This window comes from Lissotriton helveticus, chromosome 2_2 (genome assembly GCF_964261635.1).
Source record: "Lissotriton helveticus chromosome 2_2, aLisHel1.1, whole genome shotgun sequence".
Taxonomy (NCBI): domain Eukaryota; kingdom Metazoa; phylum Chordata; class Amphibia; order Caudata; family Salamandridae; genus Lissotriton; species Lissotriton helveticus.
The window spans coordinates 273,855,335-273,867,684 of NC_136060.1; the positions used below are offsets into that span (position 1 = coordinate 273,855,335).

At 43.3% G+C, this 12,350-nt stretch overlaps 1 protein-coding gene across 7 annotated transcripts in view; it reads right to left on the reverse strand.

The window, feature by feature from the left end:
- Window positions 1–12,350, reverse strand: part of LOC144821404 (cytosolic beta-glucosidase-like) — a 418,101-nt gene that overhangs the window by 99,040 nt on the left and 306,711 nt on the right. For all 7 annotated transcript variants that reach the window (XR_013608345.1, XR_013608344.1, XM_078678400.1 and 4 more), the window contains exon 4: window positions 1,352–2,154. Coding sequence is in view for 5 of the 7 variants with exons in the window: in XM_078678400.1 (XP_078534526.1) it covers window positions 1,352–2,154 (803 nt within the window). In the remaining 2 variants the exon portion in view is untranslated. The remainder of the gene's footprint in view (window positions 1–1,351; window positions 2,155–12,350) is intronic.

Sequence of the window (12,350 nt, forward strand, 5' to 3'; positions counted from 1 at the left end):
TTAAGGGGTATACCTTCATCGACCCACCCTGATAACTCTTTTTCATTTCATAATGTATTAACTATTGATTTAGTAAAATTTCCGCTAATCAACTTGAATACATTTGTGTTGAACCTGTTGTAGTTAGAATATCTTTGTAAATAAACGATATGACAATCATGGTCCCTGAATATTATTGACATAGACCACTTTAAATTATACTTGTGGTAATGATATATTATTTTAATTTGAAAATAAATATTTTCCCAGTGCCCATAATATTCCAGCCAGCTTCTGTATTGTTATTATTGGTCTACAGACCTCACACTGGCCAGCAACGGTAGTGGGTGTCTGTCTGTGAGGCACCCAAGTGCATTTTAGAGGAGAAAGGAGCAAAGTGTGGAATGTGTATTTTATTTGAAATACATCTATCTCTTCATGAGTAGTGACTGGTTGGCTGGTTTGTTTTCGATTTAGAGGAGCTGGAGGAGAGACCTTGGAATGTTTTCTGAAAGTGAGTAGACCTTGAGTAGCTGTCTCGAGGTGTGTACATGTGATGCTCGAGTTGTTTTCCTAACAGCAGCAAAACGTGGAATTGGTTGTGGTGTTGTTCAGGAAGCCTTTTCTAGGTAGCTTGAGTTAAGCATCAGAATCATGGAGGATTTGTAGAGGTGAAGTATTTGCAAAATAGCTTAGGTGTTTTAAGATAATTTACATTTAAGCTACTTTGTTAGTGTTGCTATAGTGTGTGGTATCTCAGTAGATGGATTTATGTGTGATGACAACAAGCTTGAACCCGAAGCCAGAGCAGGAAACGCAACACTGGAATATCGCCATCAGTCTGCCCTACCACAAACTCTGAGGTCTTATAGGGTTATAGACAGATCTATTTGTTGAAAACATTAGCAGTGCTTAGTCTCTACCCTTCATTTTCTGTTACAGAAGTGGGTCTAATGGGTTATTCGAATGAAATCGCAACAATAACAGACTTTGAGAGCAAGTCTACACAGCGGACAGAATATTCTGCAAAATGTACATCAGTCATTAGAAAAGTGTGGATTGAATTTAAGCCCGTGTTTGTGGTCGAAAGATACTGTTGCTGGAACAGACAGCACAAAGGGAAAGTAGAAATCTCCATTATTTTAAGGGTCATAATTTGTGCATAATTCAACCTTTTTTATATTATATCAGGTGAGTTTTAGAAGTGGCAGCAGTGTGGGTGTCTGTGGGTTTGAGGTGTTGACCGGGGAGTTTGGCAGTGTTAAGTCCAACTGTAACCATGCTATCCCAGTGCTGTCAATATTAATGTCATACCTAGGACAGCATTAAACCAATACAATTCCATTACAAACAAAGACAAATGAAAAAATACCTTGACAAATTTCAGTAGTTTGCGCAACCCCCATGGGACGACAGCTAGCCATTCGATGCCAGGTACAGGCCAGGATGGTTCCTGAATTGCTTCAACATCTTGGTCTGTTTCAAATCCAGGCTCCCCTTGAGAGTTATCTTGATGTTTTATTTTACGGGTGGTATAATAATTTAAACAAAAGAAATCTGCTGTACCCTGAACCATCTTCTTTTCTTCTTCTGTAAACTCTGGAAGTCTTGATGTGGGGAATCCTTGCTTTTTACTTTTTGCACTCATATGGGACTTTAATACCTCTGGGTAGTCTCCACTGATGAAAATTGGCTGAGCAAACCTGCCGAGGTTGAAGGCAAGGTAACGTTTGGCTGCTTCCTGATCTTCCACAGAGGTTGGATCAAAGGGTTCTGCCCAATCGGAATCTAGAGCTATTGATACACGACCATGCTGCGTCTCCTTGAATAGCAAGTGATAGACATGCCAAGCTTTAGCATGAGCCTTAATCATGTTATGTGCTGCCTGGTAAGCTCCTGTTCCAGGATCCCGAATTCCTGGAGCAACGCAGCCTTCTCCATAGCCATACCGAGCAAGAATATGAGGCTCATTGATAGTAATCCACCATTTAACTTTGCTCCCAAATGTGTTAAAGCAAAAATGTGCATATTCGGAAAATAAGTCCACAGTTTTTTCTGCTTTCCAACCACCCTGATCTTCTATACCTTGAGGCATATCAAAGTGGTATAATGTCACCAACGGAGTAATACCATTCGCTAACAGGTCATCAATAACCTTGTCGTAGTAGGCAATTCCTACAGAAATAAAAAAAATACAAATACTGCATTACTATTTGGAGGTTTTGAAAATGTAGAATACCAATTCTGTAATGACTACCCTGTTATGCTTTCCAATACATTTACACTCATTTATCAGACAATATAGGCACGTGTCTGAAACTACCCGAAGCTTAGTGTAGGAAGGACAACCTTTTCTAATGTATTACTTTTTTTCCTGAATATTGTACACATATTTATTAATTAAACATAATGCAAAGAAAATGGCGATGTCTGTAGCATGAGGCTGAGTAAGATGCAGGTGGGTGAAAGTGGGCTTAGATTGAACAAAGTAAGCAGCAATAAGCTTAGAAATGTCATGCAGAAAGTTGAGCCAGAGAAAAAGTTACACGAACCCACATAACACCCAACAGATGGAAACTTTTTTGCAACTACATGATACTGTTTTACAGGGTCCGATGTTCAAAGACATATTCACGAACCCAGATGTGTAATTTTCACCCTAACTGGTTCCGTGAACCTTTATGCAATTTATGAAATAACGTATGCACTCATAAGTTGCCTCACAATTCCTACAGTCTCAAGGGCTAGCAAAACGACCTTCCAAATGAATAATAATCAGGTAGGTCGTAATGTGCAACCCTCTAAGAATGGCTCCAGCCGCATCGGGTGTAGCCTGCAAGGGAGAGTAGACCACTATCCTTGCATTTGAAATTCCCAAACCTTTTTTTTTTTCTTTTTTTTTTTAAAAGCCCTTGCCGAATAAACAGACCGGTGCTACTTATAAAAAAAAAAAACAGGAGCATTGCTTGCTCTCTGTTGCTGCTTGACAGAATTACCAAATGGGAAGTGTAAACGTGGATTGCTAAAATCTTACGATAAATTAGCCCATGTTGTCCATCTTTACTGTGACACAGAACTTGAACTGCTGGTTATTCTTTGTGATAATAAAGAACTCGTAGGCTTCACTAGACGAGAAAGTGATTTCAGGAGCTAAATAAGCAGAGTGTACCTTCCCAATACAGTGTGATTGTCCCGGACTAAGGGCCTTATTACGAGTTTGGCGGTCCCATGGACCACCGTATCAGCTGTGGCGGTCCGAGCGCTGTAAGCTTGGCGGTCCGACCACTGTATTATGAGTTGGGCAGATCAGCATTGTGAACACCACAGGACTGCCGAGACTGCCAACAGACCGCCAACCACCCGGTTCACCATCGGAGAAAGGATGCCGCCATAGGGCAGTACAGGGGAGCTGCACCTCTGTGCGTATTACAAATTGCCTGGTCCACAAGCAGACCGTGATGGTCCAACTGCCTGCTTCAAGTTGGTGGTGATGAAGGATTTGGGGTGCATGCTCACTCCTTACTTCTGCTTCCAGGCAAATTCCAACGTGGATGTGTTTCTCCAGGTCCCCCCTTCACAACAAGGACCTTAACTCCGAGGATTACAATCCTGTGTGTGGTGATCTACAGGTCAGTCTGTTTCGTACCATGTACCCATTGCCAGGACTGCCAACTTATGGCCCGAACACCGGTAATGGGTAAATGGTATTGTCCCACATATATCATACATATGTGTGCATATGTGTGCATCCGACACATTCAGGTGAAATACACACACAGGCGTCAATATATTTGGTAATAGTACTCACCACTGCTGCAAAATTTCCACCTCCACACCCCCTTGGTCGACTCGTAATACAGCAGTCTTTGGAATAATGAATGTTTTCACACCTCCTTAAATCTACAGACAACCATACCCAAATAATGTTTTCGTTAGTAGTAGATCTGGGGAAAAGGTAATGGTATAAGAGAGAACACAGAGACACCGGATATCTGGACTTAACATTAAGGTGAGCACTCTCTTCAAGTGAATAAGTTTTGATATCTAGAGAACAGAGTTTTAATATTTCATCAATTTTGCTACAGAGTCTAATACTTTCCATGATATAAGTTATAGCCTCTCAACATCCCTGTGTTTGTGAACCTGATGGGCATGATACACAAAGATAAGGTAAACTTTTGAGTACGTCTACACTTTGTAATAAGTTTACTACTTTTTGTATTCACAAACTCAGTGTGTAAACCTTCTGCAAAAGTATAAGGTAAATGTCTCTACTCCCAAAGTAGAGACATTTACATTACTCTTGTGTGGGTGGTTGAAACTCCAAACCCGAAACGTTCCCTAAACCTCTCTTTATCCTCCCTAATCCCATCCCCTTTAGGAGTAAATCTCATTTTCTCATCTAATCCCCTGTATCTCTCTCACATTTACATCCAAAATCTATATTTATATGTGCGAAGAGTCTGCAGTTGGGGCATGGAACTCTGCACATATAAATCTAGGCAAAAGTTACACTTTGTGCTACGTTTTTTAGTTCATTGTGTAGCACTACAAAATGTACTACAAAGTGCCATTTGTAAATAAGGCTCTACATTTTGGTCAAACTCTAAAACTCTAAAACTAAAACTGAAATGCATAAAGTGAAACAGAGCAAGCATGAATTAGAATTGTGAAGTTCATCAAGCAATTACTTTCCTAACTTATTTTGCTACCTTGATGCAATATGTGCATCTAAACAAAACTACATCAAAGGCATTGAAGGGATGCTATCCTTTCTGTTTCTCAAGTTAATAAACAAGATATGCCAAAAAATGAGTTAATTTACCTTAAAGGATAGCTCTGAAACAATACTGAGTAAATAGATGTTGACTCCACAAACATGATTGGATTCCTAAGAATGCATTCCTATATTCATTCAGTTCCAAGGATGATCATTATTTCAAAGGTTTTGCCATAACTGTCAAGAAAGTCCTGGACACAGCAGCAATGGATCTTGACTACCTAGCAAGGACACTGTGGACCACAAGGAACTTACACTCAGTAAATTCAAAATGGCTGCAGCCACTTGCAAAGCTCTTGAGAGCCGTGTGACTTCATGGGACACTTAGTTTATTCGATTCTTCAAAGGCATCTCATGTATTGCATTTAAAGTTGACATGAAGCCTCTCTTTAAGTGGCACCAACAATTGTGCACATATCAGCATTTCCATTGTCTCAATGCATACACTGTTTGCCAGTTTTGGAGTATCAAGCTTCATCACTTCTCGTGTGCAAAGAGGTGGCTTCACACTATGAATCATAGCAATGCCTTCTTCTAATGACTGCTGTTTTTGTAGTGAAGTTCCTGATTTATCCACATTACTGACACAGAACTCATGCAGCAAAAGTGAGGCATGAAGACTAGATGCCAGTTCTCACTCCTCATGACCGAACCCCTTTCAATCCTGTAAATGCTAGAATTGCTTTATAAAATGTTTGTGCATCCGGATTTCTATGTACTTCATATTTTATCAGCATGCACCTGAACTGGTGTAGGATTTGGACCAAGACATGTTTTTGCAGATGAGTGCTGTATCACAAGACACATGTGTCTTGCTTGCGCCTATCAAATAATACAGCTCCCACACGATGGCTCAACACCCGGTAAAGCAAAAGACTTTAACCCAAAACAAACAACATCTTCTGAAAAGGGTTTTATTTTACAAAATGCAAGGATTCTCTCTCTTTTAGAATAAGGCTTGGGGTTTTATTTTACACTATGCTCTCTAACAGAAAGGCTTTCCCAGACGCCAAATGCACAAGATTAAAATACACAAAGATATATATATATGTTTATATGCAAGCAATAATAACACACTTGAAAATATAATACATGAATAATACTGATGAATTATTAAGCAGCAAATAATGTGATATAACACTCAAGCAAATATAATGGACGTCCAGCACGAGATCAGAAAGATATATATATATACTAATATTATAAAGAGAGAGCCCAAGCCTTTGAGGCGGGTAATCTCAGTAACCACAGCACCAATCACAACACCCAATACAGCGTTGGAAAGGGCAGTTGCAGCAGAAGGACATAGGCTATGCAGACGGCCACCATATACTTTTTTCTTTTTGAATTGTTTTTACTAACTTTTCAAGAAACAGTGGTGTTCGTCACAATCATACAGTGCAAGACATACAATTGTACCGTAGGACACCATATACATTTAAAAGGTAAAAGAACTGTGCCAGCAAAGTAGTCCCTTGTGGGCGTGTCTGCGTTGCGCTGTGGGCGTGGACTGGGGTTGTGACTAACGCTGGGGGCGTGTAGTACGGCCATCACATCGTGGGCTCTGGGCGTGTACTGGGGGCGTGACAAACGCTGGGGGCGTGTGTCCGCCCTTCATGCCATGTGAGTCGTACTTACAAGCGCCAATTACGTTGCTGAGCAGCATCAAGGGGCACCCTGGGGGCGTGACACGCTGGGGCGTGTGAAACGCTGGGGGCGTGAGAAACGCTGGGGGCGTGTGTCCGGCCTTCATGCCATGTGAACGCAATTGCGCCGCATCAAGGGGCACGCTGGGGGCGTGTGCTACGTTCCGCCCTTCATGCCATGTGGGTCGTACATTACTCAGAAGATCGTCTGCTGTGGCCGTGTGCTGGGGGCATGACAAACGCGTTCAGCTGGAGGCCTGGTAAGTAACATAACTGCAGCCTCTCCTGCGCGCTGTTACTGAACTCTCTCATTCAACGAAATTAGACGCGCCTGCTACCATCAACCAAGGCTCTAGCCGGGCTCAGGCGGCGGATCAGACACTAATTACACGCGCCTGATAGCATCAACCAGGGCTGCAGCTGGGCCTCAAGCGGGGGAACACGCGCCTGCTAACATCAAACAGGCCTGCATCTGGGCCTCAAGCGGAGGAACACGCAAATGAGCGTGTCTGCGGGGACAATTACTGCAGCCTCTCCTACTCGCTGTCATTGAACTCTCTCATTAAACGGATTTACCCGCAGCTGATAACTCTCTCATTCAACGACATTACACGCGTCTGCTAACATCAACCAGGGCTGCAGCTGGCCCTTCTCCGTCCCTATTCTAATGAAACAAAAATGTTGTCTACCGCGAGATTTTAAAATAAATTGCCCTTGCCAAATACACACATTACACACATTCTATTTCATAACCGGACAACGTCGGGACGGGCTGCTACTATATATATATATATATATATATATATATATATATATATATATATATATATATGTACAGAACATCCAGCTCCCACAAAGAAGAACTCCGCGGAAGAAGGCACAGGCACAGGTGGCTTCAGGAAACGGCATCACTTTATTCGATCATGTCGCCCCCAATCCCAGGTACAAGAAACGTTTCAGCCTACACAGAGGCCTTTCTCAATCTAGTTTGGCGCCATTAATTAAGAACTTTATATAGCCCATCCCACTGGACCTAGCAATGGAAATAGAAAACAGAAAACACATTCTGGTATAACCTTTTGTCCTATAGTCCAACAAATGCATGTGTGTGTGTGTAACTGTGCAATACAGCTAAAGGTCTGACACATACCAGGTCCAACATAACGTAATGATGAAATCACGAAATATGTGCACATGACTGGTAAACTGTCATAATGGAACAGACAGATAGAATAACACTTATGCAAAGGGTTACATCACAGTGGGAATATTATAGGCAAATAAAATCAGCAACCAAACTATAATCCTGTAAAGTCTGTAAACTTAAAATGTATAAGAAGATCCGTGCTGCTTTTTTAGACCGGAATTAACAGCCCAGAATATCAGGCATCTAAGTCCCAGCAGGCTCACACGAGCCGATAATGTTGCTTCCGTTCATCGCGTCCTTTGCCTTCAGCTGCACATAATTGCAATAGTTGATACGATTGCCTGCCATACGGCCATAAATTTTTGTGCCAAGATAAGATAATACTGGTTAACCTTTCGGGGTCACATGTTCCTACATCGACTGTGTTAAGAAATCGATGTCAAATTTCGAGCTAGTGCAACACCCCTCGGAACTACCAGTCCCATAATGCCACACATTAGCCAGTTGCTGATAGCAGGTAAAAGTCACCAAACAGTTTTTTAGCAGAGTCGGACCTTGAAATCAAAGGATGACATTGGGGCAAAGGCAAATACCTGGCAGCAAGGATGTGAATAAAAATCAGACATCACCACGGGGTTGGGGGCGACCTCATAGCAAAAGATGATGTGTGTGCCAGAACCACCTCACCGCATAACCTGTTGTTTTCAGCGGTGCCCAGTCACCGAAGGCGCCAGTATTTCGGGCGAGGCATTTCTTGAGGCAGGAACACCAGATCCCATGCTGGCAACTGCGAAAGCCGCCCCGCTCTGGGACCACCGTCTCTCACCACAGTCATCCACAATCCACTTTCTGTATATATATATAGAGAGAGAGAGAGAGAGATTATATATATATATATATATATATATATATATATATATATATATATATATATATATATATATATATGCTCCGATTGCCCAAGACAGGCATAAAAGGAACTGCACCGGAAATGGCATTACTGTAGTTGGGAGCCTCTGAGGAAGAAGGTAAATCCTTCGAAACACGCCAGGCAACATCCCACGAGACAGCTATTAAAGGACTCTGCGAGTGAGAGACTGTTTGTAACTGAATAAAAGCTTGGCTTCACGACGGTGTTGGCGTGCGACTCATTGTCTTGGGCAATCAGAGCATTCATATATACATATATATCATTTAAATTCTAATTTTTAACTATAACGTGGCTGAAACCTATGGTTTTTTTCAGTGAATTTAAAAGGTTGTGTAAATGATAATTTTTAAATGTATTAATTGTTATATTTTTTTATACTGATTTACTACATTATTTTAAACTATTTATTTTTAGATATTTAATTTTTAAATTACATTACACATTTTTAATATAAATTGAAAAAAAGTTGTTAAAAATATTGAAATTGTAATATTTTTTTTAATGTAATATTCTTTTTAATTTATATATATTTTATATAGCAGGCAATGATATCCTATGGAAGGAAATTCAAGTTACTGGTAAGTACAGTTAAATTTACTTTTCAGGAATAGTAGTGAGCTAGATTGGGGACTTAATTCCTCTTCTATCCTGAGGTCGCCTGTGAGCCAACTAGCCCACCAGGTACCTCCAGTATGCGCCAGGCAGCTGTGTAGCAGAGAGTCGTTCGAAGGGCATACCTACTTTTTACAACACTCTGCAACACAGCTCCATGGCACTTACTGGAGATACCTGTTGGTCTAGTTGCCCCCTAGGGGACCTCTAGATTGCACTCACATCACCTCAAGCCCCGCCCCCTACCTTCACCACTGTGCTAACGCGCCCTGTAGAGTGTTCATACTGGGGGTCCCTGGGGGGCAACTAGCCCACCCGGAACCTCTAGTATGCGCCAGGAGGCTGCGTTGCAGAGACGTGTAATGAGGCCATGCCCCTTTTTACACCTCTCTGCAACGCAGCCCCCGGGCGCGTTTGCAGAGGGGAACTAATTCCCCTTGCATACTGGGGGTCCCTGGGGGCCAACTAGCCCACCAGGAATCTCCAGTATGCGCCAGGTGGCTGCATTGCAGTGAGGTGTAATGAGGCCACGCCCCTTTTGACACCTCTCTGCAATGCAGCCCCCCGGCGAGTTTGCAGAGGGGGAACTAATTCCCCTTACATACTGGGGGTCCATGGAGGCCAACTAGCCCACCAGGAACCTCCGGTATGCGCCAGGGGGCTGCATTGCAGAGAGGTTTAATGAGGCCACCCTCCTTTTTACACCTCTCTGCAACGCAGCCCCCTGGCGCGTTTGCAGAGGGGGAACCAATTCCCCTTGCATACCGTGGGTCCATGGGGGCCAACTAGCCCACCTGGAACCTACAGTATGCGCCAGGGGGCTGCGTTGCTTTGCCCCGGGGGGTGGTGGTCCCCGGGACAGTGTGGGGGGGATTGGGGCCCCCCCACACTTCTTTTTCACTATGCCCCCGGGATTTGGTCCCCTGGGGGGTAATTTGAAAAAAAGCAGACCGGGTTTAAAAAAAAAAAAAAAATTGAGGCCTTGGGGGTCCTTGTGGGACCACCGGAGCAGGCCTAGGGGGTCAAGTTGTTTCTACCTTTCCCCCTTTTTGCGTTCTACATGTTTGTTTTTCTGCTTTCTTGTGCCTCGGTCTACTGAGCACAAGATGGCTGCCAACACTTCCTGGTTTGGAGTGTTCAGAGCCAATGAGCATGCAGCTCGTACTCGGAAAGGTACGCGTACGATACTCGTACGGTACTCGTACCCCGCGATTTTTGTCAAACTAAAATTGGGGGGGTGCCTGGGGGTCCTTGTGGGACCCCCTGAGCAGGCCTATGGGGTCAGGGTGTTTCTACCCTGCCCCCTTTTTGCGTTCTACATGTTTCTTTTTCTGCTTTCTTGTGCCTCAGTCTACCAAGGCACAAGATGGCTGCCAACACTTTCTGGTTTGGAGTGTTGACAGACAGTTAACAGCCAAATAGCATTCAGCTCGGGCTCGGGAATGTACAGAGTACAGTAAGCTTACAGTAAGCTTACCTACTCGTACTGTACTCGTGCGGTACTCGTACCACGCGATTTTTGTAAAAAATAAAAATTGGGGGGGGGCTTTGGGGGTCCTTGTGGGACCCTCTGAGCAAGCCTAGGGGGTCAGGGTGTATCTACCCTGCCCCCGTTTTGCGTTCTACACATTTGTTTTTCTGCTTTCTTGTACCTCAGTCTACTGAGGCACAAGATGGCTGCCAACACTTTCTGGTTTAGAGTGTTGACAGACAGTTGACAGCCAATTAGCATTCAGCTCGTCCTCGGGAAGGTACAGAGTAAGGTAAGCTTACAGTAAGCTTACCGTATGCACCTCTAGATATATTTATGATTTTCTCAGGAACTACTGAATGGATTTACACCATTTAACAAAAAGGCCCATCTGCGAACAGACCTTTACCTTTTTGCCACGTTTGGTGTAATTCCTTTCAGCCGTTAGGGCTGTAGCCCCGGCTAAAGGTCCTATGGGAAATTGCATGGGGAAAACACGTTTTGGGACCCCCCTTTTTTCTTGGCCCCCGCTTCACGAATCACCCCCAAACTTTCAAGGAAGGAGCGGAGCAGGCCATCTTCTTGGAGAAATTCGCGAAGATTTATCTACCGGCGCCAAAGTTATTCCAAATAGAATGTTGCGGATTTCCTATGGAAACTAGATTTTAGCCAGTAGGTAATATATATATACATCACAAAGAAAACACATCAAATAATCATAGCTACTGGCCAAACATCGGAATGGCAATAACCAAAACACAATACGTCAGCCCACTCCTGACTGGGGAAGTTAAACAACCATGATTGAGAGCCTCAGCAACCAGGGTCCCTGCTCCGAGGTAGACGTGTCCGTCCCCACTCGGATTCCAAACTCCCGGTTTCTAAGTCAACAACCCTCAGCTATATAATCCCAAACACACTAGAAGGTTCGAGAAAGACCTCCCCCCATGCCAGAGGAATCTTACCAGAACTGGCCGGGTTCCAAGCAAGCATTCCCATGGCAGGAAGGAGTTCTCATGTTCCCTTCTCCAGATCTCGAATGTTCCAGCCTTTATTTTGACGAAGCTCACAAAAGCCTTCATGATACAAAAACAATCCTTGAACGTGAATAACCCAAACAACTTGCAAGCGCTGCTGTGCACGCAGTAAAAGCTCAAGCAAGGCAGAGTCAGGAAAAAGGATGGCGTGAGGCCATGTCAGTGCCAATAGTAAGAACTTCATAATTCTCATCAATGCACAATTGTGCACAACTGCTTATAGATTCACATACTTCATCTCTTAATGTACAACTCAGAGCACATGTGTGCATCACTGCCCACAATCAAGACCAAAACGTACATTCCACATCTCTGTTCTTGGCAAGGCTGTCCTACTCCATGACAACTCCCATTGAAAGACAGCAAGATTACAAGAAAGAAACTTGTAAGAGAAGCAGGGCATATGCAGGCCCTCTGTACATTGAGGCTAGGATAAAATAACACACTAAAGTCAGTTAAAATAATGATAGTCAAAGGTCATCACAGGGTGTCAGACCACAAGAGGGCCTCTAGCACTACAACTGTTGTGTGTGTCGATTTAGATACCGTATATAGGTTTCCCGATTTATGCCCTAGGCACAATTCGCATTGCCCTTATTTAGGCATAGAAATCCAACCCTTATTTAGGCATTTTCCATGCAAACCAAATACAGGCATGGCCACCTACACAAGTCCATCTACGTCACAACAAGTTCTTGGCAAACCAGACTCTTAAGCCTTTAGGACTTCCCCTTGCTTGGATTATTT